Source organism: Jaculus jaculus, chromosome 9 (assembly GCF_020740685.1).
Source record: "Jaculus jaculus isolate mJacJac1 chromosome 9, mJacJac1.mat.Y.cur, whole genome shotgun sequence".
NCBI lineage: Eukaryota > Metazoa > Chordata > Mammalia > Rodentia > Dipodidae > Jaculus > Jaculus jaculus.
Window position 1 is genome coordinate 99,491,861 of NC_059110.1, and position 26,055 is coordinate 99,517,915.

The 26,055-nt window shown below is 44.3% G+C and overlaps 1 protein-coding gene and 1 pseudogene across 2 annotated transcripts; both read left to right on the top strand.

Moving 5' to 3' along the window:
* The first annotated feature begins 543 nt into the window (after positions 1-543).
* Positions 544-19,772, top strand: Vezf1 (vascular endothelial zinc finger 1). Of its 2 annotated transcripts, none has more exons than XM_045158565.1 (6): positions 544-694; positions 5,060-5,754; positions 6,557-6,620; positions 7,768-7,969; positions 11,849-11,992; positions 16,454-19,772. In XM_045158565.1, exons 1-6 carry the CDS (start codon positions 662-664, stop codon positions 16,879-16,881), a joined length of 1,566 nt encoding a protein of 521 aa, XP_045014500.1. In that variant the 5' UTR covers positions 544-661; the 3' UTR covers positions 16,882-19,772. The 2 variants fall into 2 exon arrangements, with proteins under 2 accessions (XP_045014500.1, XP_045014501.1); XM_045158566.1 differs by having other exon boundaries at positions 7,786-7,969.
* Positions 19,773-24,872: 5,100 nt separating this feature from the next.
* Positions 24,873-25,181, top strand: LOC123463544 (annotated as a pseudogene).
* The last annotated feature ends 874 nt before the right edge of the window (positions 25,182-26,055 follow it).

A 26,055-nucleotide genomic window follows, 5' to 3' on the forward strand; every position in this document is an offset into this window, starting at 1 on the left:
GGCTTAGCGGGCCGGGAATGAACCGCCAGGGCTGGGAGCCAGAGTCCCCTAGCTTGGAGGTGGGGGCTGTGAAGTGCAAAGTGACTGAAGAGCCAGCTGACGGACATGGCCCGTGCCCTCCACGGAAGGTCCACTAGGGACGCGCTGCGCTGCCGGACACCGTCCGAGTCACGCGAGACGGCCCGGCGGTGCCCAGCGGGCCAGCACCAGACCCTGGCGTGTCCTCCATCTTCTCTCCAGAGCTCCCCCTGCTCCAGCTGCCGGAGCCGCGGACCGCAGCACCACACACCCCCGCGGGGGGGGACGCCGCGCCCCATCCCCGCCCCCGGCCCCACCCCAGCCCCCCCGCGGGGGCCCCGACCCCACCGCCCACAGGCGCTGGCAGAGCTCCGACGCGGCGGGCCGGCGGCGGGGACGCCCGCGGGGGGTCGGAGCAGCTGGGGGCGGCGGCGGCCGGGCCGGGGCTCCCCCCCCGCCCGCGCTCGCCGCCGCGGTGGTGCGTCCCGGAGGTTACCGGAAGTGGCCGCGCTCTGCGCTGCCATGTTGAGGAGCCGCCGCTGCCGCTGCCGCCGCCGCCGCCGCCGCTTTGTTGTCGCCTCCTCCGGCTGAGGAAGCTCCCCGAGCGGGGGGAGCGGGGAGGAGGGGGTCGGCCGCCGCAGCCATGGAGGCCAACTGGACCGCGTTCCTGTTCCAGGTACTGGGGGCCCCCCGGGGGGGGCACGGGGGACAGGGGGGCCGGGCCCCGGGCGGGCGGGCGGGCGGGCGCTCCTCCCCTCCCTCCGGGCTCCGCTCTCGGGCCCGGCCTTAATCCCCCTTTGTTTTTCCGCCCGCCCGCCCCGGCCGAGCGGGGCTGCCGAGGTGAAAGGAGGCGGCCTCACGGGGTGCGGGGGAGAGCGCAGGCCTCGGGGTGAACCCGGGCCCCCCTCGCACACCCCACACGCACACACGCCACACACTCCCTTCACTCCCGCCCTGGAGGGGAAGGGAGGAGGCCGGTCGCTGTCACCACCCCGCGGCCCGGAGAAAGGAGGCCGCCGGGCCGCTGCATCGTGCGGGCCGCCGGGGCCGCTGCGCGCCCGGCCCGGGCCGCACGGTGGAGTGAGGGGGTCCCCAAGTCCTGCCCCGAGTGCCCCCATCATTCGCTCGCGGTCTCGCCTCTTTTTGTATGTCTGCGTGTGTGTTGACTTTCTGACCCTCCTCCCACCTCGCGCGAATAGCGGGTATCTCTGGCTTCCCCGCCACTCCCCCTTTCCGCCGCCCCCTGCTGTTTACCGTGGGGGGGGGGCGCAAGCATCTCCCTCCTAGAAACTTTCCCCCCTCGGTTCTCGTTTTCCTCTCCGGAGCCCTGGCAGCTGGCACCCTCTCCTCTGTCCAGCTCTCCCGCCGTCCCATTCAGCCGGGGGAATCCCCCAGCCGGCCACGGCAGGGCAGGGCAGGGCAGGGCAGGGCGGGCGGGCGGGCGGGCGCGGGGAGCGACGGGGCCGGACTCCTGCGCGCCGACCTTCTTTCTCTGGAGCGCTTCCCCGGCCCGGCCCGCGCGAGCCTTTGCTCCAGCCTAGGGGAGCGAGGGAAAGTGCAGAACGCTGGTTCGCTGACGAAGCCCCCATGAGTCGCTCGTTGGGTTGTTGGGCTTCGCTTTTTGCAAGAAACTTTAAAAAGTGACAGCAGCCATAGATTGGCCATAATCCCTCTCCTACCACGTTAGATGGGAGACCTCTCCCCTCCCCCGTTTGGAAGATGTAAGATACGCTAGAACTTTTTTTTCCCCCTTCTGCTTCGTTTCTGTTTGCAAACGAAGCATTTAGTGGGCAGTAGTGATGAGCTCACAGGGAAACTTCGGAACCCGAAGGAGGTTAGGAAGCTCATCAGTTTTTAAGAGTGTCCTTCCCGCCGACCCCAGAGTTTTTTCCTTTGACTACTTTGTGAAATCCCAGACGCGTAATTTGGGCGCTGGAGACCTTTGGGAACTAACCAAGAACGAATGCAGAATCTTCAAAACATTACCTTCTCAGCATATGGTCTCATCCCAATGAAGTTAATATGGGGAATTGGGGAATTCAGAATTACCTATTGTATAACATGGTTTATCATATTATGATATATTTCAAATGCAGACATTTTGATTTTTAAGTAATCAATGGGTGTCCTAATTGAAAATTCTTAAAATTGTTATGAACTGCCCCCTTTTCTCCTTCTGATCTAGTATTTTTATTGCGCATTAATGAGCTTAATAACTGGTCAACTTGGGAAGGAGGGCATTACCATGGGATACTTTTTATAATCATGGAAAATGTTAATAAAAATTGAGAAAAAAAAACTGGTCAACTTAATGCATCAGAAGAAATCTACATGACTAGTTGGCATGGGGATTATTGCAAAGATGGCACGTGCCTTTAAGAATCTCACGTGGTCATTTTAAAGGAAAGGATTGAGGGGCCATTAAAATGATTTTTATGAGATCAAAGCCATATTAAACCTTGTATCTGTAAGTTTAATGGAGATTGAATAAAACAAGTTATAAATTTAAAAAAAATAACTCACCTTTGGGAATCTATTTTAAAGATTTGTGGAGTAGTTTTTTAAGTTTCTTATTTTCCTGGATAAAACATTGGCCAAGCTATTGAATTTTTTACACCTGATGGAGAAATGTGACGGCTAATATTTGACCCTGTGTTTGCAATGTGTGCAGTGACAGTTGGAAAACGTAGACTTGAGGACTGTTGGATGAGCAGAAAGATAGGGATAGACAATCAGTTACAATCTTAAGAAACTTTCACTGGGAAAATGGAGAATTAAACTACGTTTCTTGGAGCATCCTGTTGAATATATGTCTAAAGTGATTTTGAATGCCAGAGAACCTGGTGGAAAGTGAAAGCCATAGCTGTTAAAATGTTTGATGGATGATTCTCCTAACAGGACATTCAAGATATGACTCACCGATGCTAATTTGTTTCAGTACAAAATCTTTTACCCTCTGGCACTGGAGATTTCATGGTTCTATATCCTACCACCTTGGGTGATGAAATAACATTTCTGTTTTGTTTTGCCAGCCCCAGAAAAAAGGAAAGCTTGGGCAGAGCTAAAAAGCCTTGCACTTAGAAGACACAATTTAAACTTTGATTTGATGCCACTAGTCAAATAAAAACCCACCTAGAAGTTACATTTTTGCAATAAATCAGTAACTGAAGTCAGACTGGTTGGGAAATGTCAGCTCCCATTTTGGCACCATGTAGAAGTCCAGGGATCCTAGGAACCCTCAGACAGATTCTCATAGTGGCTGTCCAGCATTTCACTCAAGAAACGGAGACACGGTGTGACCCTCCTGTGAGGTTGTGCGTTAGCAGTGCTGTAAATACTTTGTATTGCCACAGACATCTGAACTGGTAAAATAGCAATAGGTGCTTTTTAGCCCACCATATTTAAAGTTGTTTAGAACTGGAAAATGCCTCTAAATGTTAAAAGTTTGAACTTTGTCCAGAAGATTTGCATTTCATACTATCTGATCTGTTAGCCTTTGAAATTGTATATCTCAAGCTATCTTCAACTATTAACTGTTTGTATTTTGTATGGAAACTTGGGTATCCTACAGCTTGGTTGGGCAAGGGCTAAGATTTGAGTTCAAATTAAAGCTGCTCCTGCTGTCACCTGGTAGGTAGACTCCAGTAGTCATAAGAGCTCCACAAATTAGATGAGAGGTGGACTGTAATTCAGTAGGGCATTAAGTCTAGAAAAATACTCGCTTGTAAGTCACCACGTGGTTTCTGAGTGTCCGTTCAAAACCTGAAGTGTGTTTAAGTCAGAATTATTAAATTGAAAGTTCTAACTATGGGTACCACATCTCCTAACCATTTCGGGGAGAGCAGTTCCAGGTGTAGTTGTGCTGATGTCAAGTAAACATGGAACAATGTGAGATAGATGCTTTTGCTCTTGTCAGGAGAAGAGCTAAATGGGTTTTCTTGTGGGATTTGTGATTGTATTTCCTTTCAAGTGATGAAAGAGAGAGAAACACTGTCTAAAGTAGCTAAGATGTTGGTCTGGGCTCTTCCTTGGATCTTAGGAACTCTTAGCCTGTGTCTTCTTAGGATTACAGTACATTGGGGCTTGGTTGTACTCTCAAGAGTTTCAAAAATCATGTTGGTAAAGAACAACATATTAGGAAGAGCTATTTCAGTAACTTTTCCATCATTTCTTAAACTTTCCAGACAGTGCTCCAGCCTCCAATTTTGGAGGGGAGAATGCATTATAACAGCAAATAGCTAATACTTTATTAAAACCTGCAGCTGCTCGAAGAAGTGGACATGAGTATGGTTGCAGTTTGTTTTTTCTCTTATGAGAGCATGTTGCTTGAAAGATGCAGACTGCAGCGGAAGATGACAGGCTCTGGAAAATAACTGGCAGGTGTTAGCAACCTCCACAGATGCCTTCCAGCTTGATCAATAGCAGGCATCATTTCGACTGAATCTTAGTAGTGTTGAGTGGACATTACAAGTAGACTTAACAACTAGCATATGCATTCAGAAAACTAGATTCCCTTCAGCACTTAGCAGCAGCCCTTTTCTCAATCACCAAGTTTTCTTATAAAGAAGAAAGTGGGGTGGTACCTGTCCTTTCCTGGGGAAGAATGAGTACATCATTATATCCTCTGTGTGTGTGGTGTATGTGTATGTCAGTTACAGTGTAAGGTACTACTTAATACTTAAATCTGGGGTGAGAGTCTTCTTAACAAGTTATTTAAGCTTCGTTTTAGTACTGACAGCCTAATGCAAACTGGTTTCATCAATTAGTATGCCCCTCATGAGTCAGGGTAGTATGCAGTTTAGTTGGCTGTGGAAGCACAATCACTGTGAGCAGCATAGTTGCAGAAGTTTTAATCTGCACAGTGACTTTCAGGGTTGGATATTGGCAGCTCTTGAGAGTCGGTGGTTGCTGGATCTCTGCTGCATGGAGAGCTCACAGGCTCTTGGTTGGTTTTCTCTTGGTCCCTCTTATGTGCACCACATTCGATTGTTTGGCTCACTGTGAGAGGCTGAGTTTCTCAAGTGTAAATGTTTGGTTTTAGGCCCATGAAGCCTCCCACCACCAACAGCAGGCAGCACAGAACAGTCTGCTGCCCCTCCTGAGCTCTGCTGTGGAGCCCCCCGATCAGAAACCATTGCTTCCAATACCAATAACGCAGAAACCTCAGACTGCACCAGAAACATTAAAAGATACCATTGGGATTAAAAAAGAAAAACCCAAAACTTCATTTGTGTGCACTTACTGCAGTAAAGCATTCAGGGACAGCTATCACCTGAGGCGCCACCAATCCTGCCACACAGGGATCAAGTTGGTGTCTCGGGCAAAGAAAACCCCCACTACGGTGGTTCCCCTTATCTCTACCATCGCTGGGGACAGCAGCCGAACTTCGTTGGTCTCAACCATTGCAGGCATCTTGTCAACAGTCACTACATCTTCGTCGGGCACCAACCCCAGTAGCAGTGCCAGCACCACAGCTATGCCTGTGACCCAGTCTGTCAAGAAACCCAGTAAGCCCGTCAAGAAGAACCATGCTTGTGAGATGTGTGGAAAGGCCTTCAGAGATGTGTACCACCTCAACCGACACAAGCTCTCCCATTCGGACGAAAAGCCCTTTGAGTGTCCTATTTGTAATCAGCGTTTCAAGAGGAAGGACCGGATGACTTACCATGTGAGGTCTCACGAAGGAGGCATCACCAAACCCTATACCTGCAGTGTTTGTGGGAAAGGCTTCTCGAGGTACTGCATTTTGCTTTGTATTTTCCATTATGTTTTCATTAACTTCAAATTTGTCTCTGTGATCTAGCTGTATTTGAGATGTAAGAATGCATATGGTATTAGAGGAGGTGGGTGATAAATACTATGCCTTTTCTAACCCTGGTTTGGTGTGGTTGACAAATGGTGATAAAGCAATTAACCTGTTAAATCATTTAAGTCCACCTTGGTAGAAAGTCAGGCCTTCACTTGGCCCGTAGATACTTGACACTGCAGAACCATTAGTTCAGGTTCATTTCAGGGACTAGATATGCCATTCACTGTGCAGGTCCAAGAAACTATGTCCTATTGGTTGGGATGACTTTATACTTTTAGTATAATTTTTAAGGAGAATGCCCCCCACCCTGCCCCATGTTTCTGTGGATACTATTTGATATATTTTTAAGGCTATTAGAGTTAACAGGAGAAAGGGGACAAAAAAAGGTAATGGGAGGGGATTATGATCAAAATACACTATGTACACACAGAATTAGTCAATACAAAACTTTGAAAAGAGCTAAAACGTTGGGTGTTTGTAAATATCAGAAATCAAGACAATATGATTTGATGTTGACTGGGAGACAGTTAACAGGTTAAGGATTAAGACTTTTTTGGCTTGTGGTTTAAGAGAGGTGAGGAGACTTGTAGTGGGAGAGTTGGAGTTGGTTGATTCTGCTGGCTTCCTGTGAAATGCTCCCGCCTGATCTGCCAAGCACGCAGCATCGCATAAGTAGCATTTCTGTATCTGTGTTCCATTACAACCTCTGCTTGAAACTCTCTTTCACAGGCCTGACCACTTAAGCTGTCACGTAAAACATGTTCATTCAACAGAAAGACCCTTCAAATGCCAAGTAAGAGTTAAAATGACTTATCCTTAGAATAGCTGTTAATGCACATTATCTGGAGAGTTGAGCCAGTCAAAGCTCATGGTTCTTGAATAGTTTTCAGATCACTTGTTTGAGTAGATGGGGTCCGTTTACATTCTAATTTTATAAAATAGGACTGACAGAATCTGTTTCTGTGTGACAAGATCATTCTAAAGGTGTATTTTTGCTAAGCTGTGTTTACCTTTGCTTGGACAATAGTAATTTTTGATATAAGAAAAAAATTATAGTCATGCAAAGATTGTTGTATATTTGAAATGAATAAAAGAAGAGTTTTCAGTTAATTTCTGGGTTAATGGATAAGGATGTTTAGATTGGAATAGAAAACAAACTTTCCTCCACCTTTTATCATTGACTAGATTTTGTCTGCTGTTAATGAAAATTAATGGAAATTTTCTAGTTATTTGGAAATACATTCAGATTAATGATTTTATTGGACTTAAGTTGTGATAATGAAAGGGTTAAGAATTTTTGCTAAATCAAATGACTGTAGTAGGCATTACTAATTCTTATTTGTTACTGGAAGTTGTTCAGTGTTTCAGTTAAATTTGTTAGTGACTAATTTTATTAAGTAAATTATTTGAATTCTAAGAAAAATCTAACTGAAGGAAGGAAACTAGTATCTTTGAGTGAGTGCCTGCTATGTATGCAAGGCTCCTAACCCACTGGCAATTTTGTGATAGGCATTACTATACTTATTGTCCAGATAAAGATCCATCAGATAGCATAACACTTGCTTAACATTAGACTGTTTCATGAATTGTGAAACTTAGTTTAAAAAGAAGGTTTTCCATTGTTTTGTTTTTCTTGCTGCTCTGGGGATTGAACCCATGAGGCAGTTACTCTATCACTGGGCTGTATACCCCAGCTGTAAATTGTGCTTTAACTGATTCTAAGCCTCAGATCTTTTCACTAGCATTATGTTGATGTTTTCTTTTCCTTAAAATGGAACCATCTAGAATTCACCAGATGTTTTAGTATGATCTGTGATGCTAAGTAATGTGTGCAATGAAAATCCAACTAGCTCAGTCAGCTTGCTGATGTGGCTAGGGTCATGTGTGAAATATACAGACTTGAAAATGAGTTGAACAGGATAGTCTATATTTAAAAAAAGTTTTCCTCCCTCATGCAGACATGCACTGCTGCCTTTGCCACCAAAGACAGACTACGGACACACATGGTGCGCCACGAAGGCAAGGTCTCATGTAACATCTGTGGGAAACTCCTGAGTGCAGCATACATCACCAGCCACTTAAAGACACATGGGCAAAGCCAAAGTATCAACTGTAACACGTGTAAACAAGGCATCAGCAAAAGTAGGTGGTAGTTCACAGCATCTTGCATTTCATATTAACAAAATCTCATTTTTTATTCAGATATCAAGGGCATTGTCACTGCTCTCAAGACTATATTAATCATCATGTTTCCTCCTGCCACCAAAATGAGCTAGACACCAGTGGAGAAAGCATGTTAGTATGAGAACTCTACTGTACATGCATGCATTCAGACAGCTTTGATGAGCTTCCTACGGATTTACTTTCAGTCCATTGCCCACAAATAATTATACCAACAGAACAGAATTTCATCACAGCTAGTTTTCACTGTGTTCTTTTAGTGTTGTGCTTGAATAAAAGGCTCTGGTTGTTAGCATTGAGGCAGCAGCTGGGTGTGATGGTTCACACTTAGAGTCTTGGCACTTGGGAATTGAAGCAGGGAGAACCAGACTAGCCTTGGCTGCATAGTATGTCTAAAGCCACTCTGGGCCAAGTTTCAAAAACATCTAGAATAAGTTTCAACTGGACATGATGGTGAACACCTGTAATCTCAACACTTAGGAGCTGAAGGCAGGAGGATCAAGAGTGCAAAGCCATCCTCAATTACATAGAGAGTTCAAGGCTAGTCTAGGCCACATGGAGGTCTTAACCTAGAAAAAAGAAAGAAAGAAGAAACCAATGGGGGATGGGGAGAGAGAGTTTTTCAAGCCAAAGCCTATAGAGAAATGGGATATCATATACATTTGACAGTTTAAATACTTTGGTAGCCTTAAATTCAGAGTTGGAGATAGACTATTCCAGAGACTTATGGGTAAAATCTAATACTTGAATTTTTTTTTGTGTGTGTGTATTTTTCGAGGTAGGTCTCACTCTAGCCCAGGTTGACCTGGAATTCACTATGGAGTCTCAGAATGGCCTCGAACTCACAGTGATCCTCCTAGCTCTGCCTCCTGAGTGCTGGGATTAAAGACGTATGCCACCATGCCCGGCTAAACAATTTTGTTTTGTTTTGTTTTGTTTTTCAAGGTAGGGTTTCACTCTAGTCCAGGCTGACCTGGAATTTGCTATGTTGTCTTAGGGTGGCTTTGAAATCACAATGATTCTCCTACCTCTGCATGCTGGGAATAAAGGTGTGTGCCACCATGCCTGGCTTCTAATATTGAATTTATCCAATTTTTTTTTTTTTTAAGATTTCCCTAACCACTAGAGGGAAGTTATTTTCCTAATTCAATATTTTTTTTTAATTTTTTTTGTTCATTTTTATTTATTTGAGAGTGACAGAGACAGAAAGAGGCAGAGAGAGAGAGAGAGAGAATGGGCGTGCCAGGGCCTCCAGCCACTGCAAACAAACTCCAGACACGTGCACCCCCTTGTGCATCTGGCTAACATGAGTCCTGGAGAATTGAGCCTCAAACCGGGGTCCTTAGGCTTCACAGGCAAGCGCTTAACCGCTAAGCCATCTCTCCAGCCTTCAATATCTTTCTTTTTAAAAAAAATTAGGGCTGGAGAGATGACTTACAGTTAAAGTGCTTGTCTGAAAAACCAATGGACCTTGGTTCAATTCCCCAGTAACCACATAATCTAGATGCAAAGATGGTACATGCATCTGGAGTTCATTTGCTGTGGCTGGAAGCCTTAGCAACCATTCTCTCTCTCCCTTTCTCTCTCTCTCCCCCCTTTTCCCTCTCTCAAATAAATAAAAATAAAATAGTAAAAAAAAAAATATTTTCTGGGGCTGGAGAGATGGCTTAGCAGTTAAGTGCTTCCCTGTGAAGCCTAAAGACCCCGGTTCAAGACTTAGTTCCCCAGGACCCACTTTAGCCAGATGCACAAGGGGGCGCAGGCGTCTGGAGTTCGTTTTCAGTGGCTGGAGGCCCTGGTGCACCCATTCTCCCTCCCCCCCTGTCGCTCTCAAATAAATAAACAACAAAAAAATTTTTTTTTAATTATTAAAAAAATATTTGCAATCAGAGACACACACACACAAACAAAGGGGGAGAGGGAATATGTGTATGGGCGCACCAGGGCCTCTGCAAATGGACTCCAGACGCACGCGCCACTCCATGCATCTGGTTTTACATGGGTGCTGGGGAATTGAACCCTGGTCATTAGGCTTTGCAGGCAAGCACCTTAGCTAGCCAGCCCTCCAGCCCCAATATCTTACTATATATGTGCTTCATGAAGCAGAAATGTCAAATTCTCAAAACAAAAAAAACAGATGACCATAGATGGGTTAAGTAAATGAGAAAGTTGCATATGTTTTAATCTGACGTACTATTGCATCTTTGTGAATACATTTGCTTTATTATCTGACATGCTATACTTTACAAAAATATACTTTTAATAGCTGGGCATGGTGGCGTACGCCTTTAATCCCAGCACTCAGGAGGCAGAGGTTGGAGGTTCCCCATGAGTTTGAGGCCACCCTGACACTACATAGTGAATTCCAAGTCAGCCTGGGGCTAGTGTGAAACCCTGCTTTCTTTATTAGATAGAGAGGGAGAGAGAATGGGTGCACCAGGGTCTCCAGCCACTGCAAGTGAACTCTAGATGCATGTTCCACCTTGTGCATCTAGTTTGCATGGGTACTGGGAAATGGAAATTGAACCTGGGTCCTTGGACTTCACAGGCAAGTGCCTTCACCACTAAGCCATCTCTCCAGCCCTTCTATAGATTTTTAAATGAACTTTTAAAAAATTAATTTATGTGTGTGTGTGTGTGTGTGTGTGTGCGCGCGCGCGTGCGCGCGCACCAGGGTTTCTTGCTGCTGTCAGTGCCCTTCCAGGCCAGCAAGCTTTGCAAGTAAAGATCTTTAAGCACTGAGTCATCTCTCTAGTCCCCAAATTTACTTATTTTTATCAAACCTGTACTGTAACAAGAGCTATTAGTTAAATGGTATGGAAAAGTTAAAGTATCTAGGTGCTTTTGTTGTTTTCTTAAGCAATTTTCTAGCTCAGGCTGATCTGGACTCACTCTGTAGTCCAGGCTATCCTTGAATTCACAGCAGTCCTTTTACCTCAGCCTGCTGAATGCTGGGATTAAAGGTGTGCATCATCATGCCCAGCTGTTTGTGTTTTTTTTAATTAATATTTTATTTACTTATTTATTTGAGAGGGAGAAAGAAGCAGATAGAAAAAAAATAGGCACATCAGGGCCCTTAGCCACTGCCAATGAACTCCAAATGTATGTTCCACCTTGTGCATCTGGCTTTTTGTTGGTACTGGTGTATTGAAACTTTGGTCCTTAGGCTTTGCAGGCAAGTGCCTCTGAGCCATCTCTCTAGCCCCATGTTTTTTTTCAAATCACCCATTCATGCATGGTCTTGAACTCACCCTATAGTGAAGGGTGACCTTGAACTTCAGATCGTCCTGCTTCCACCTCCCAGGTGCCAGCATTATGGGAAAGTGGTCACCAGGCTGGGTTTTATTCTGTGCTGAGAGTAGAATCCAGGGCTTTGTGCAGAGTAGGCAAGCACTTTTTTTTTCATGGTTTTTCAAGGTAGGGCTTCACTCTAGTCCAGGCTGACCTGGAATTCACTACGTAGTCTCAGGGTGGCCTTGAGCTCACGGCGATCCTCCTACCTCTGCCTCTCGATTGCTGGGATTAAAGGTATGTGCCATTATGCCCAGCGCAAGCACTTTACCAACTGAGCTACACCCCCAGTGCCTAGGTTGGGGTTTTGTTTTTTTTGGGGGGGGGCTGGTTTTTGGTTTTTCAAGGTAGGGTCTCACTGTAGCTCAGGATGACCAGGAATTCACCATGGAGTCTCAGGGTGGCCTTGAACTCACAGTGATCCTCCTACCTCTGCCTCCCAAGTGCTGGGATTTATGGCATGCACCACCATACCCGCTAGGTTTGGGTTTTTTAAATGGCCACCTTTTTCAAGGTAAACACAGAGTTTGTGGTTTATCTTTGGAGCAGCATGCATGAGTGAAGAGACCAGCAGTCAGAAGCAGCAGCAGCAACAGCAGCAGCAGCAGCAGCAGCAACATGTGACAAGCTGGCCAGGGAAGCAGGTAGAGACACTGAGACTGTGGGAAGAAGCTGTCAAAGCAAGAAAGAAAGGTAAGGAGGGGCTTCAGGTGTTCATGGGTGACTTGAGAAGGGTTACTTTAGTGTGCCAGGTGATCACAAGAGTGATAGCAGTTTAGGGAGTTAGCTTCATGGAAGCATATAGATACTACATGATTGGGAGTATTTGCTAAAGTTCATTTATTGACAGCAGAGCTTCACATAAGTTTGCATTACTAAGAAGTAAAAATCCTCAGTACTTCCTGGAGTTCTTTTTTCTTTAATTCACTGGGTAGTCTCAGGGTGGCCTCGTACTCACAGTGATCCACCTACCTCTGCCTCCCAAGTGCTGAGATTAAAGGTGTGTGCCATCACACCCAGCTGTTTTTTAATTCCTCCCAAGTGGTGAGATTAAAGGTGTGCACCACCATTCCCTGCTCTGCATTGGATGTTTTAGTGCATGATTCACACTCTATAATCCTGGCATCTTTTCTCTTGGTTTCATCCCTCATCTTCAGTTTTATTACAGAGCTAGCCTGAGTTTAATGTGTCTGCCCCTCTGCTGTTAGGGACTTTACTCTTAATCATTGTAATAGTTGGATTAGTTTTTCTGTGTATCTCACAAAGGGTCAATTAAAGTATCACTTCTGAGCATTTTTTGACATTCTAGTTAAGTAAATCATTTTGTCACTGTTATATCAGCCTTGTGGTACAGCTCCTGTATTCTTTTTAAAAATATTTTATTTTATTTATTTATTTATTTGGCAGAGAAAGAGAGAGAGAATGGGCATGCAGGGCTCCAGCCACTGCAAACGAACTCCAGACGCATGTGCCCTTGTGCATTTGGATAATGTGGGTCCTGGGGAATCAAACCTGTTTTTTTTTTTTTTTTTTTTTTTTCTGGCTTTACAGGCAATAGACACCTTCATTGTTAATCCATCCCTCCAGCCCACAGCTCCTCTATTCTTTATCTCCTTCTCCCACCTGTCATATCTTGCTGCTTTATTTTAAATTCTGAAGGATTATTTTGCCTAAGGGCTCTTACGTATGTTATCTTTTGCTATGTGTCTTCTTCCATCTTTTGCTCTTATGTGTGTACTGTGGCTGTTCCTTTCCCCAGATCCCTTCTAAGCATCCTATATAGGATAAAACAAAAAGAATAACTCCTGTTTTCAAGCGTCCACTGGCATTGGAGGAAAAGAGTACATCTTACTGCCATTTTCCAAATGAAAATTTGTCATTGTTTTGATATAAAATTTTTTGTGAAGTAGTGGAAAATGGGAAGAAAAGTAGGGACTTGTAGTGGGGAGCAAAAAAAGTGTAGTATGAGGATAATGGTATCGTGGGTTGAAAGTATACTATGAAGAATATTTTAACTAGACAAGGAGTAAGAGTGTTTTAAGTTATAGCAAGGGATGTTGTCAGGACTGGGGGAGTAGCTCGGGGATAGAGCACTTGCCTCTCACATGCAGTGCCATGGATATGATCCTGAGCACTTGGGAGGGGAAACCACTCTTAGATTAGAGGAAAGGTGGGGACTTGGCACTCAGTGTGAAAATTCCTTCTTTGAGGGAAAGAGAGCAAGAGGAGAATAACTTTAAGCAGTGGTAACATTACCTCAGAAGTAAGTTGTTCTCTCCCATGGCACTCTCTCTGCACTCTTCTGTGTGGTATTATATTTCAGTTTGCTTTGCACAATAAGACTTGATTGTTTAGCTCATCTTCTGACCTTCATGAAACAAAATGCTATTATGTTCCCATTTGTAGTCTGAATCTCTCTGGAAATGACCACTGATGTTAGAAACCGCTGTGTTCATGTTAGTAAATGTCACATTCTGAACATAGAGAAGACCACTGAACTGGAAACCTAATGAAAATTTAAAACTTGTCCTTTTAAATATTAGACATAAATAAAAGTATATAAGTTCCCAAACCTGGATAAAACTCAAATTATCACTGAGGAAGCTTTTAAATTTTTTCTGTTTCACTATTGAGTATTGCAGGAAAGGGTTGGGAAGATGGTTCAGTGGTTAAGAACACCTGCTGCTTAAGCATGATCACTTTGGAGGGTCTGAGACCCCTCCAGTATTTTCCCCAGAGTCCACAAAAAAGCTGTATTTGGTCATGCACATCTGTAACCCAAGTCTGCAAGTGGCGACTAGATAATCGCTGGGGCTCACTGAAAACCCAGCTCCAGGTTGAGGGATAGACCCCATCTCAAGGAACTATGCACTCAAGGAAGTAAGTACATGAGCAGTAGAGAAGGGCATTGGAGTCCTCTGACCACCACACATACCTGCAGACACAAGTGGGGGAGCTGAGGAGACGGTGCAGTGGGTAACGCACTTACAGAAGCTCAAGCCTGAGAACTCAAGTCCAACTCCCAGGCTACATAGTCCCAGCAGGCTGATGGCGAGATGGGAGGTGAAGCCAGAATTTCCTAGAAGTTCATAATAGCAAGCGCAGTGCTGTGGTACACACCTTTAATCCCACCACTCAGGAGGCAAAGGAGGATTGCTATGAGTTCGAGGCCAACCTGAGACTACAGAGTGAATTCCAGGTCATCCTGGGTGAGAGCAAGATCCTACCTCGAAAAACCAAAGAAAAAAAGTACAGCAGAGATCCCCTGTCTCAGTAAGGTAGAAAGGCAAGGGTTGACCAGAAGGTTGTGCTCACTCGTACAAGTGCCATGGTGTGCATGTGTCCACATACAAACACAAAGCTCCCAAATGGTTTTGATCACCAGTCAAGTGTGGAAACTCATGATCCAACACAGTATGCCAGAGTAATGTCATACTGATAGCAGAAGGGTTCTTTTTTTTAAAATTTTATTTATTTATTTATTTATTTGAGAACGACAGACACAGAGAGAAAGACAGAGGGAGAGAGAGAATGGGCGCGCCAGGGCTTCCAGCCTCTGCAAACGAACTCCAGACGCGTGCGCCCCCTTGTTGCATCTGGCTAACGTGGGACCTGAGGAACCGAGCCTCGAACCGGGGTCCTTAGGCTTCATAGGCAAGCGCTTAACCGCTAAGCCATCTCTCCAGTCCAGCAGAAGGGTTCTTTATTGACTAAAGGTTCTACCAGAGTTTATTAGAACCCCATGTGGACTATGCAGAGATTCCACTTCAGTTTTGATGGCCAGGTTACCACCTGCGCACTGGTCTGATTCCTTACCACCATCTTGTACCACGCTAGTTGGTGGTGCTGTTTCTTAGAGGGGCATTTTTGGGGTGTTTCCTTCCACAAGTGTTTAGACATTGCTGGATAACAAGGAACAAGGACCCTGCATTGTGCTACAAGGTTTTTTTGCTTGGTTAGTCCTCCTTGGTATGCTTGGTGGTGTGTGTAATACATGCAATTAAATGATAACTGGGTAGAAAGTATGTGATTATTATCAGCACTGGAAAGAAGAGGAAGTGGGAGTGAGAAGGAACAAACACCATCAACTACTATTGAGTAGTTCTGAATGAAGAAACATAATCATTAACTACAAGGTTATTTAGCTTGAACAGTTTTCCTGTGACTCCAACAGATAGATAACACTAAAATAGATTGTTTAGCATTGATTTTTTTTTTTTTTTTTTTTGAGGTAGGGTTTCACTCTAACCCAGGCTGACCTGGAATTCACTATGTAATCTCAGGGTAGCCTCAACTCATGGCAGTCCTCCTACCTCTGCCTCCCAAATGCTGGTATTAAAGAAGATGTGCTTAAGTATGCATTTTTAAGTATTTTTATGTATTCATGAGCAAAGAGAGAGAAACAGATTGAGAGTTGGTGCACTAGATCTTCTTGTTGTTGTAAACAAACTCCAGATACATATTCTACTTTGTGCATCTAGCTCTACGTAGGTATTGGGGAGTCAACCTAGGCTGGCAGATTAAACCACTGAGCCGTCCGTCTCTCCATCCCTAATTATGCATTTTTAAAACCTTAACACCATGGCTTCACATCTAAGAAGGCTTTAACATGTCACTGAGTACACACACCTCTCTTCTCTCTCTGCTAGTTAACAGTGTGCCTTATGAGATTTTTCTGATTATCTGTTATTGTGTAACCATTGGCTCAGCTCTGTAAACAAGCCTTTCGCCTGGCCTGCTGGTGGTTGGCTCTTCCCAGGAAAGTCTTTAAAACTCAGAAGAACTGTATGAAATGGTAGTGAGAACATTTAGCCCTACTTGGTATCTCTGCTCCCCAGAGTGCCTTGAAGAAGTTAACTGGTCCTCCCATCATTGTGAGGTAGGTAAGTAAATCTGAACTTGAAGCCAAAAGTGCAAGGCTAAGGAAGTTGCCTAAGTCCTCACAGACATCAGAGAAGATATTCACACCCTGGGATCCCCGGCTACCAGGTTTGTTGTGCTTAGAAGGATCCTCTCTTCCTGTTGTTAACTTGGTAGGAAACTGTAATTGGATTTATTATATGCTGGTCCTTTTTAATGGAAAGGGTGATTCAGAATTGTGAATTTTGCTCAGAGTTTTGAGAGTCTAAAGGTCCTTTTGTCTTCTCATTTTAGAAGCTGCCAACCTGTGCCAAACCTCCACGGCTGCTACGACACCTGTGACTCTCACTACTCCATTCAATATAACGTCCTCTGTGTCGTCTGGGACTATGTCAAACCCAGTCACAGTGGCAGCTGCAATGAGCATGAGAAGTCCAGTAAATGTTTCAAGTGCAGTTAACATAACCAGCCCAATGAATATAGGGCATCCTGTAACTATAACCAGTCCATTATCCATGACCTCTCCTTTAACACTCACTACCCCAGTCAACCTCCCCACCCCTGTAACTGCCCCAGTGAATATAGCACACCCTGTCACCATCACATCTCCAATGAACCTGCCCACACCTATGACATTAGCTGCTCCTCTCAATATAGCAATGAGGCCTGTAGAAAGCATGCCTTTCTTGCCCCAAGCTTTGCCTACATCACCGCCTTGGTAAACAGTGTTATGAAATCAAAGTATGGGTTCAAGTAAATACTTACCAGCAATTTACTTTTAGTTGATTAAAGCAAAACACAAACCATGAAATTGGAAGATTTTATTACACTAGTTAATAAGAGTGTAGTAGCATTCTGCTCCAATTTGGCTGGGTTTGTTCAAAGTAGGGTGTATATGTAACTTATCACTGGACCATTTTAGTCTAATCAGAAATTCCTTTTAGGTGACAGCATTGCTTAAACAGCATAGTAGTTGGCAAGATGAAATGCCAGAATTAAAAACAGTCATAAAAAGGCAAAACCCATTTCAAAATGCAAGGGAAAAGGCAGCATTATTGTTTCTAATCCCAAGAAATAATTTTATTCTAAACACTAGCAGAACTCATACTTCTGTACAAAGTACAGGTAGCTGTTTTAACCTGAAGTTCTAAATCCAGATTGAGAGCTAGTGTAGAATTGTCTGAGTTTTTTTTGTTTTTATGACTAAATAGATGCATTGTCATAATAAAATGCATTTCAGAGAATATGCATTTTACCTTTGGGAATATGTTAATTTTGAGCAGCATTCCCTATGGGAAAGGTGATACCAGCTCTGATATGCAAAGCATATGATAATTTATCATTCTAACTTCAACATATAATAGGGATTGTGACCTGATATTTGGAGATGTAAATATTGCTCAGCATATTAATCCTGATGGAAAATAGCATTGTAGTTGACTTTTTTAAAAAAAAAAAATTAAAAAATACAAATTGTGTTTTGATAAAAAAAAAAAAAAAAAGCCACAACTGACAGAGGAGTCAGGTGTGTGAGCAGGCAGGCTTCTAACAGGCCAGTGGGACTCATGTTCAGGAGCTAAGGCATACTTTGGAACCGTTCAGATATTGCTTTAAATTGGAAGACGTTGGAGGCACTGGGATGTGATAGGCCCCTCTCTCTCCCAATCAGAGCCTGTTGATGTTGCAATAGGCACAAATGTGTTAGATGCTCACTAGAGTCTATGTCTTATATGAAATTGTATACAGTTTTTATTCTAACCACTAACTAGGTAGTATGCCCCTTCAGAACAAGCAGAGTGTATCTTTTTTTTTTCCTCCTTCTGTTTAATCAAGTATTGTGCAGATTTGTTAAACTTTGTAAATATGGACATCACCTTTTTTTTTCTTTGAGAAAACACTTGTATCTGCTTTGTGGTGTTTTCAGGGATGCAGCTGTCTGTACTCTACATGGAAACCCAGTAATGATTGTGCACGGTGAGACATGTGCTTTTTATTTCTTAGCAGGATGTTTTATCCCTGTACATAAGGTAGAAACCAAAACCTAGTGAAACAGATACTCCACACCATCATGCCACACATTCATATTTTCAAAGCATTGTGTTGAAAAGTTAAAATCAAGACACTGTAACTTTTATTTTTTACATTGCAATATGTTTTTGGTCTTTTTCATTTGTTAATCTTGCAGTTAAGAGAAGTGGAAATTAGTTGTGTTAATCCTGCAAAATGCTTGCAGGACCATCAAACTGGATGACTTCCGTTTATACCCCACTGTGTCAGTACAAACATCAAAATACTGAGGCAGACTTCCTACATCAGGGACAGGTATCTGTGTGTCATTATACAAAACAGTTCTAGGGGGTTGAACTACATAGTGAGAAAAAATGAAATAAATAGTACCTAGTGTAAAATAATTTTATAAATGATCTTTTGTACTTTAGGACATTAAATTGTACAACTTTTGTATATATTAAAGCTTAGGAACTTTCTGTGTAGCAGGAAGGCAACACATTCCTACACTTTTAATGTATATGTTTGTTATAATGTCCATGTAAACATGCCCTATGTTTGTGCCTTTTAATTAGTTTGTCTCAATAAACAAAATGTAGAGAAAAATATGTAGCTATGACTTTGTGACAACAGTTCTTACCCACATAACAAAATGGTTTGTTTTAATATGTAGAGCATCATGTGTGGACTACTGGAAGGACTTGTATAGGAAAGGCCCAGGAGTGGCCCTGCTGAGACCTGGTATGGAAGGGAGGGCAGTGGCCATATGTGGAGGAAACCCACATTTCTGGCATGCAGACCCAAGGCTGGGTTTGGCTCTGCCTGCCAGACCCTGTCATCTATCTGGTGTGCTGGCAGTCATGGTTCTTCATGGTTCATACAGCCCAGCCTCCCTCCACAGTGTTTCAGACAGCTATTCTTCATGGGGGGCAGGTGTGAGCCCTACCCCCAGGCTGCAGCGTGGCCATCAGAATCCCGAAAGTATTAGTTCTTACAAGAAAAAAAAAAAAGGATATATACTAGAAATGATTGTTTTATAATTGTATAATAAAAACAGGAGTGAGACTTCATTGTATGACTTCAGTTAAAATGCTATTTTGTATGCATTCTTTATTCACTTAAGAAGCTTATCTGCAATAATAAAGCCACGTCGTGTCTTTGGGGAGGGAGAGAGTTGAGGGCAGGATGGAGATGAGGGTGGGCCACTGCAGAGAGGGCACAGGCAGGTTGTGCACGAACTTCCCCGTGTCTTGGATGTGAAATTGAGTCGTGATGCTGATGAACTGACTCAACCAGGTGTGGAAGGCATGGTGACCACCGCTCTACGGAAAGACAGAGTATGTTTGTCCCTTTATCAGATTGGCAGCTAAACAGTTGTATTAGATAATCCTCAAATCTGACATCCAGCCTGTTATGCTCTAGGGCTGTCTGCTTGGCCTGCCTTTTTTGCCTTTTGTGTATCCATTTCCCTCCTAAGGTATGCTCTTAAATGAAGGTTTCTATGTAAGCAGATGATGATTTTACCTGTCAATACCAGCACTGTATTACTAACATGCAAAATACTGCAGATTTATTTTGACAAATTAAAGTTAACCAGTCACAAATATCATGATGGGTTGTGTAATACCTCAGAAGCTTCATCACTGAGTTCACTGTGATGGTAGAAAAATGATTGAAGAAGCCCTTCTTCCCCAGGTGCACACCTCTCAGCGTTGGGCTGTGCAAGGGAGGGAAGGGTGGTGTTGGGTTGTTTGGTATCTTGATGGTGCAGGAAGGGCAAGTGGGAAAGCACCTCTGCCATGCAGCTCCAGTGAGGACCAACAGTGTGCCTGTGTTGGCAGGTACTATGGCATGAAGGTGATTGGGCAAGGTCACTGCCTCCAGAGAGGCTGTTAGGCAGGTAACACAATTACCCAAGTGACAGTACCACTAAGCTGAAGATGGAGGTGATTATGACACATCAATTTCTGGAAAAGTTTTGGATGCCCCCATCTGTTTTATATAGAATTGAGGCTTTCCACCTGTGACAACTGCTTTAGTGTCTTTATTGACTGGACACAATGGAAGGAATCATGTTTCTTGTGATGTTTTTGTCTTAGGAACAAAGGAAGTTTTTATTTTTGCTTACTTATTTGATTTTTTGAGGTAGGCTCTTACTATAGCTCAGACTGACCTGGAATTCACTATGTATTCTCAGGGTGGCCTCGAACTCAGGGTGATCCTCCTACCTCTGCCTCCCAAGTGCTGGGATTAAAGGCGTGCATCACCACGTTTGAATTTTGGGAAGTTTTATTTTGCCAAGTTGCTAGTTAATCTTCCCAGTCTCAGGTGTCCAGGTATCTGTGCTCTTCAGAGGCCCTGTAGTTTGGTCCTGGGGAGAGCTGGGTTTGAGATGTAGAGGGGATAGTGGAGGTTTTCATAATAGTATCAGCAAGGACCACTGGACAGAAAATCTAACCTGTCTATGGGCCTATAATCACTGTCCCTTTCCTGCTATAACGCATCTAGCCCTTAATTCTGCATTGTCTTCCACTTCTTCCTTGAAGAGTCTTGTAGCCTGAAAAACTTCACCACCATCTGTGCCCGTTTGGCTTTTAACTCTTAGCCCATTTGACCTGCCCCTGGAAGGTAAGTGGATCACCTTCTGGCCCTTCTAGAGCAGGCAGGCAGGCAGGTCAGTGTACAGTGATCCAAGGCTGAGTGCTGACTGAGCTTTTCCCAAAATCCAGTTTCCTTTGGTGACTACCTACAAGCAATCTGAGTTCCCAAGAAAGGAATAGAGGGTCAAGGGCTTTGGGTCGTCATGAAATCTAGACCCTCTCCTGGACCTGCCCACGTGCCTGGTTTTCCTTGTTCCCAAGACAGGCCCTTGACAGGTTCTGAATCACCACTGGCTTTTTCTTTTTCTTTTTTTGTTTGTTTGTTTTTCGAGGTAGGGTCTCATTCTGGTCCAGGCTGACCTGGAATTAACTCTGTCATCTCAGGGTGGCCTTGAACTCATGGCAATCCTCCTACCTCTGCCTCCCAAGTGCTGGGATTAAAGGCGTGCACCACCACGCCTGGCTGCTTTTTCTTTTTTTTTAAGCTTTTATTTATTTGAGAGAGGGGGGCAGATAGAGAAAGAGACAGAGAGAATGGATGTGCTAGGGCCTTCAGCCACTGTAAATGAACTCTAGACACGTGCCACCTTGTGCATCTGGCTTATGTGGATCCTGGGGAATCAAACCAGAGTCCTTTGGCTTCACAGGCACCACAGGCTTCACTATCTCTCCAGCCCACCACTGGCTTTTTTGCCAGGAATTTTTTCACCTGTATCTTTGACATTTCACCTCCCTACTAAATCCTAAATATATCCTTGAGTAGCACATAGAAATAACTTGAGGGCCTGGAGAGATGGCTCAGCTGTCAAAGATGCTGGCTTGTGGGCTGAAGAGGGCTTAGCAGTAAAGCGCTTGCCTATGAAGCCTAAGGACCCCGGTTCAAGTCTCGATTCCCCAGGACCCACGTTAGCCAGATGCACAAGGGGGCACACACATCTGGAGTTCGTTTGCAGTGGCTGGAGGCCCTGGAGCACCCATTCTCTCTTTATCTACCTCTTTCTCTGTTGCTCTCAGATAAATAAAATAAAAACAATTAAAAAAAAAGATGCTGGCTTGTAAAGTCTGGTGGCCTGGGTTTAATTCCCCAGTATCTATGTAAGGCCAGATGCACAAAATAGTACATGTACTATTTTGTTTGCAGCAGCGGGAGCCCCTGGCGCATCCATTCCCTTTTCTCACAAATAAAGAAATTATAAAGATTTTTTCAATATTTTATTTATTTGAGAGAAAAGGAGGAAGATACAGAGCAAACAGGCACACCCAGCCTCTGGCCACTGTAAGATGCATGCACTCAACCTTGTGCATCTGGCTTATGTACTAGGAAATCAAATCTGAGTCCTTGGATTTCTCAGGCAAACGTCTTAACTGCTAAGCCATTTCTCCAATCACAAAAGAACTTGAAACCACATTCACTGGAATGATTTTATTATTTATTTGAGAGAGAGAGAAACAGGCAGAGAGAGAGAATGGGTGTGCCAGGGCCTCTAGCTACTGCAAACAAACTCCAGATACATGCACCCCCTTGTGCATCTGGCTTTCGTGGATTCTGGGGAATTGAACCTGGGTCCTTTGGCTTTGCAGGCAAGTGCCTTAACCGTTAAGCCATCTCTCCAGCCCTGGAGTGAATTTTTTGAACCACACAGGAAAGACTTTCTGGGATTTTTTTTTTTAATAAATTTTCCTTGTTTATGGGGGTCTCCTCACAGTGAGGTAAACCTTCAGTTGGCTATATGAAGGTAGATGTTTGAGAAAAGTGTTCCATTCTGCCAGGGAGCTCTTCCTTTGACATGACAGCTGGAGAGTTTAAGAAGGGAAGGGATGTGCCCTTTTAGTACATGGTCAAGTTAGCAGCTCAGTCTGACAGTAAGTGTTCAAGTCCAAGGCTAGCCAAACATACCTGATATGGAGGAAAAAGCCAGCTTCAGAGACTGGCATGGGAAGCTTTTAAAAAAATATTTATTTATTTATTTGAGAGAGTGAGTATGGATGTGCCAGGGTCTCCTGCCCCTGCAAATGAACTCCACATGCATGTGCCACTTTGTGTTTCTGGCTTTACGTGAGTACTGAGGAATTGAACCTAGTCTGTCAGGCTTTGCAAGCAAGTACTTTTAACTGCTAAGTCATTTTAACTGCTGAGCCATTTTTCCAGCCTGAAAACTAGGCTTTTGTCAACCTTAGCAACAGTTGAAGATCCCTAGCATCTTTTCACAGACTCGGCCAGGGGCCTGGTCGTGTTTGCATACCTTTAATCCCAGCATTTGGGAGGCAGCGGTAGGAGGATTGCTGTGAATTCAAGGCCAGCCTGAGACTATGGAATGAATCCCAGGTCAGCCTGGGTTAGAGTGAGATTCTACTGGGAAAAAAAGAAAAATAGCGAAAAAAAAACCCAAAAAACAAACAAACAAAAAAGTGGTAGGCCTTTGTTAATGGTAGGAAAAGAGCCAGAGAGAACGCAGTCATGTGTATGTGGGGCGAAGGACGGGAAGGGGACAAGGAAGTCTCTGAGGTTACAAGAGACTACGGAAGGGGTGAGATAGAGTTTGCAGACAAGGTACTTGTCTGTTGGCTTCAACCCTTTTCCTACCTCTGTCTTCTTGTCATGAGCTGGACATGATTATTCCAGGGACTTGCAGTCACGCTGCTCGTTCAAACCAGATGTGATCATTTCATCTTCTGTCAATAGGCAAAAGAGATGTGCTTTTTTTGGCCAGATAAAGAACAAAATCAGTCACTGAAAAAACCTAAAAACCGGGCGTGGTGGCGCATGCCTTTAATCCCAGCACTTGGGAGGCAGAGGTAGGAGGATTGCCATAAATTCAAGGCCACCCTGAGACTACATAGTTGATTCCAGGTCAGCCTGGGCCACAGTGAGACCCTGCCTCGCAAAACAAAACAAAAAGGCCATAAGATTCAAATCATGGGGCTGGGAACCAAGCTCAATTAGTAGAGTGCCTCCCTAGTGTGCACAAAAGCCCTGGGTTTGATCCCAGCACTCAAAAGCAAGAGGATTGGAGGCTTAAGGTCATGGTCATTCTTGGCTACATAGAGAGTTTGAAGTCAGCTTGCTGAGATACGTGAGACCTTGTCTCAGAGAGAGAGGAAGAGAGAAAGAAAAGGATTCATTAGGAAGGAACCCTCATGCAATATGGGCCTGTGAGCAGGCTTCCTAATGAAAGGAGGGACTCATCCCTTCCAGAAATCGCAGCATTCCATCCCAAGAACGTAGGCCCTGATTCCAATGGTGCCTGTCCAACTAAGGAGCTCCGCCTCTTGGTCAACACCAGAGGCTCTGACCTCAGAGATCCCTAAAAAACAAGAATAAGGTGGAGGGTCTTTGGGAAGAGAAAGGGAGTGGAGGCTGTGCAGTTGCATTTGCTGGTCTCTGAGCCTAGAGTGCCCTCCCTAGAACCAGCACCTCAATGTATTTCCTCTGCTATAAACCCTAGTCATCGAGCAGAGTCCAATTTAAATGTTGCTGTCTCTGAAACTTCAGTCAGTTAATTTTTTCCTTCGTATACCAGGGATATGCCAAGATAAAAATGAGCCAGGCCTGGTGGCACAGGCCTGTAATCTCAGCTGCTCAGAAGGCTCAGACAGGAAGACTGCAAGTTCAAGGCCAGCATGGGCAGTTTAGTGAGACCATGTCTCAAAAGAAGAAATAAAAGCCGGGCTGGAGAGATGGCTTAGTGGTTAAGCGCTTGCCTGTGAAGCCTAAGGACCCCGGTTCGAGGCTCAGTTCCCCAGGTCCCACGTTAGCCAGATGCACAAGGGGGCGCACGCGTCTGGAGTTCGTTTGCAGTGGCTGGAAGCCCTGGCGCGCCCATTCTCTCTCTCTCCCTCTATTCTCTCTATGTCTGTCGCTCTCAAATAAATAAAATAAAAAATGAACAAAAAAAAAATTTAAAAATAAAAAAAAAAAGAAATAAAAGCCAGGCATTGTGACGCACGCCTTTAATCCCAGCACCCGGGAGGCAGAGGTAGGATTGCCGTGAGTTCGAGGCCACCCTGAGACTACATAGTGAAGTCCAGGTCAGCCTGGGCTAGAGTGAGACCCTACCTCGAGAAAAAAAAAAGGGGGAGCTGTTGGTAAGATCACTCCCACAAACATGGTAAGCAGCCCTAAAACTTTTGGGCTTTCTGCAAGAAATATGGCAAGCACCACCCCCACATGGTGACACACAACAAGGGTACAAGTTTTCTATATGCCCAGGAAACGCGACTTCATGACAGGAAGCAGAGTGACTGTGGTGGGCAGACTAAGCCTATGTTCCAGAAAAAGGCTAAAACTATGTAAAAGATTGTGCTGAAGTTTGTGTCGAGCCCAGCTGCAGATATAAGAGAATGCTGGCAATTAAGAGATGCATTTTGAACTGGGAGGAGACGAGAAGAGAAAGGGCCAAGTGATTTTGTTATGAAGACAATAAAATCATGAGATTATATTTAAAAAAGAAAGAAGGTGGGCTGGAGAGATGGCTTAGCGGTTAAGCACTTGCTTGTGAAGCCTGAGGACCCCGGTTCGAGGCTCGATTCTCCAGGACCCACGTTAGCCAGATGCACAAGGGGGTGCACGCATCTGGAGTTCGGTTTTCAGTGGCTGGAGACCCCGGTGCGCCCATTCTCTCTCTCTATCTGCCTCTTTCTCTCTCTCTCTCTCTCTCTCTCTCTGTTGCTCTCAAGTAAGTAAAAAAAATAAAAATAAAACAAAAAAGAAAGAAGGAAATAGAAAAGGGAATGGGACTATGTAGCTCAGAGCACTCCCTAGCATGTGCAAGGCTCCATTACTCCTGCAAGAATAAATACAGAAAGAAAAAAAAAAAGAATAAATATAGAAGTAGCCCAGCACACCAGAAAGGGAGGCTGGTTCTTTTTTCTCTTTCTTTTTGTTTTAAACATTTTTTTATATTTATTTATTTATTTATCAGAGAAAGAAGGAGATAGAGAGAGAGCAAATGGAGTGCATCAGGGCTTCCAGCCACTGTAAATGAACTCCAGACGCCTGCGCCCCTTGTGCATCTGGCTAATGTGGGTCCTGGGGAATCAAACCGGGGTCCCTTGGATTTACAGGCAAATGCCTTAACCGCTAAGCCATCCCTCCAGCCTGAGGCTGGTTCTTATATTGGACTTATAGGGTCCCAAAACAAAAATTAAAAAACAAACATTGCAACACCCCTAAATCTCTGGTACCAAATTAGTGGGCTCCTAGAAACCTATTACTTTTGCTGAGTCTGCCCTGTATAGATGAGGAGGCCTGAAATACAACACAGAGCTAACCACTGAGACCAGAACACC